Here is a 2489-nt window from a genome sequence, read left to right on the forward strand (position 1 = left end):
GACATAAATCAATAAGCCAAACTACATAAATTCTCTCTCTCTCTCTCTCTCTCTCTCTCTCTCTCATTTTATTTTTCTGCTTTTTACTTTAACACTAAGGATCTGTTTGGATACCGATTATTGCTAAAAATTAAAAACTGAAAACACTGTAGTAAAATAATTTTTAAATGTGTGAATAGTGCCGTGAGACCCATTTTTAAAATAAAAGATGTGCTTTTTTGTACTTGCAGGTCCCGTGAACAGTACACATGACCCACATAAAAACACTAGACGTGCATTGAAATTCCTTTTTAATGCAATCCAAACAGAGGCTAAGTATTATACAAAAGAGTTGCTTCACCACTAATTTCATCTTTGTTACTCAAAAGTTAAATGAACCCTTCAGCTTTTTCTTCATCTTCTTCTTTAATAAAAGCAACATGCATATTGTATTTTATTATACATCCATAGCCCAAAAAAAAAAAGAAAAAAGAAAAAGAAAACAAAACAAAAACAAGAAGTTAACACAAGCATATCCTTCCAAGCTAAGCCAATCCAACAAAGAGTTCCTCGTTCCGTCAAAGTAAAATCCCTCCCACCTCTTTCAAGTTTCAAGTGTACAAACTGATATACCAACCGGGAAAGAGGCGCCCAAACATATATGAAAATCTGTACCATCTCATAGCATCTTTGTCAAAATCTCTCTTGGAGGAAAAAATTGACGACCAGCACAAAAGATTTTATAACACAATTGCAATCAATCCTATTGTTTTCAACAATTTGAACAGTCGAATAGATGGAATAAGAAGGTACAAATAATTTTTACAATGTGTTTCATATCCCAAATCTTGGTTTGGTTAAATAGTTAAGATGTTTAGCAATCCAATAAAAAGCCTCACCTGGACCCCCACAGTTTGATAAAACCTTGAAACATACCTGAAAATGGCAATTTATTTTCTTAAGAACCCTATTATCATTCATGTTGACATTTGAAATAACAAACAAACAAACAAAAACAACCACAACAATGTTTTTACCTGGCAAGCTGGAGGAAACAACATAGTTCCATGGCATCTGAATATAACCAATTTTCAAATATTTGTCTAAATCAAACGCTAGTGAACAAACCACTGATGTACCCATTAGAAGTATGCAGAAATTACTGATTTTTCCTGTCATATATTTCTTGAATAACAAAACAAAGTATAACATGATAACACAACCATGAATGGTAATTCCCCACCAATCTTTGTTGCATATTGTTTGAGACAGAAATGCAAAAATCCCAACCACCAAAGAGCCCATACAGATTAGCTCCTACAAATATATACACAAAATCACTCTAGTAAGTTCAAAGCAATAATTATCTTATCCAGCAAAATAACAAATATATGTATTACCCCTCTCACAATGTGTGAGCTGAAAGGCGTGTGAGATTCACACCCTGTAAGAAAAATGTGCATATATCCAATATGCAAGATACCTTTTCAGTTCATAGAGTTTAAAAAGAGACAGTAGTAACTGGAAGCGAAAAATATACTATACAAGAGTAACATGACCAATCAAAGAGTAAAATCATATTTATACCTTATAAGCAAGCCGTCCCAGATGATATTTTCGAAATCTAGCTTCTGGGTGTGGGAGATCTGATTTGTGCTTAAAGCCAATGGCTCGGTTCTTGCTCCTTCGAAACCGAAACTTTTTAAGAAATCCAATAAACTTGGGTCTCAAAGTTTTGCATTGTGGTTGCTTGGGATTAATGGGTGTTCCATATTCGGACTTCAGTCTAAGAATACATTTGCCAAGCTTTAGTAAAATGGAGCAGTGATGGAACTCCCAAGTGGGTATGATACTTGTTGCTTTGAGCTTGAAATGAAAACTTTTGGCCTTGGCATGAATGTAGATTTTCCATGATTTTTGCTTTTCTGCTTGCATTGTGCACAGATTTATGGGCCAAAAAAAATAAAATAAAATAAATAAGGCACACTGTTCAGCAGAATATGATAAATGTAGTTACGGCTTATGCGGACCCAAGATGAAGTAGCCGTTGAGTTCCGAAGGGATTGCCTCATTGACCAGAATTTTGAAATAAAGAAATCGTCTTTTTTGAGATGTGAAGAGCTAGACTGTAACCATGCCACGCCACGCCACGTGTTCAAAATGTGCAGTTAAAAGTGGGAAAAAAAAGGTGCAAAATATGATTTATTATATACTAGTATCATGCCTGTGTGATGCACGGTTTAATAAAAAAATCACATGTGAATTAAATGTCTTAGATAAAAAATCATATATAAATTAAAAAATATATTTTGATGTTAAATATAGATTATAAAAAATGAAAACTTATTTTAATTAGAATTGAATGTAAAAAAATGGGGGTTTATTTATGAAATACTCTACTAATTAAGTAGTAAGAAACTTGAAACTCTAAATTAATTATCCTAATACATAATAAATATAGTGTGTTTGAATAAATTATATTGTACATCATTAGGTAACCACCACAACAT

The 2489-nt window shown here is 32.9% G+C and overlaps 1 protein-coding gene across 1 annotated transcript; it reads right to left on the reverse strand.

Moving 5' to 3' along the window:
* Window positions 1-340: 340 nt before the first annotated feature.
* On the reverse strand, window positions 341-2050 carry LOC115953819. Its single transcript, XM_031071618.1, has 3 exons — window positions 1567-2050; window positions 1017-1296; window positions 341-915 (listed from the first exon to the last, which is right to left on the reverse strand). The coding sequence occupies exons 1-3, from the start codon at window positions 1912-1914 to the stop codon at window positions 875-877; spliced, it is 669 nt and encodes a 222-aa protein (XP_030927478.1). The 5' UTR covers window positions 1915-2050; the 3' UTR covers window positions 341-874.
* Between the last annotated feature and the right edge of the window lie 439 nt (window positions 2051-2489).

The sequence above is a fragment of the Quercus lobata genome, chromosome 7 (assembly GCF_001633185.2).
Source record: "Quercus lobata isolate SW786 chromosome 7, ValleyOak3.0 Primary Assembly, whole genome shotgun sequence".
NCBI lineage: Eukaryota > Viridiplantae > Streptophyta > Magnoliopsida > Fagales > Fagaceae > Quercus > Quercus lobata.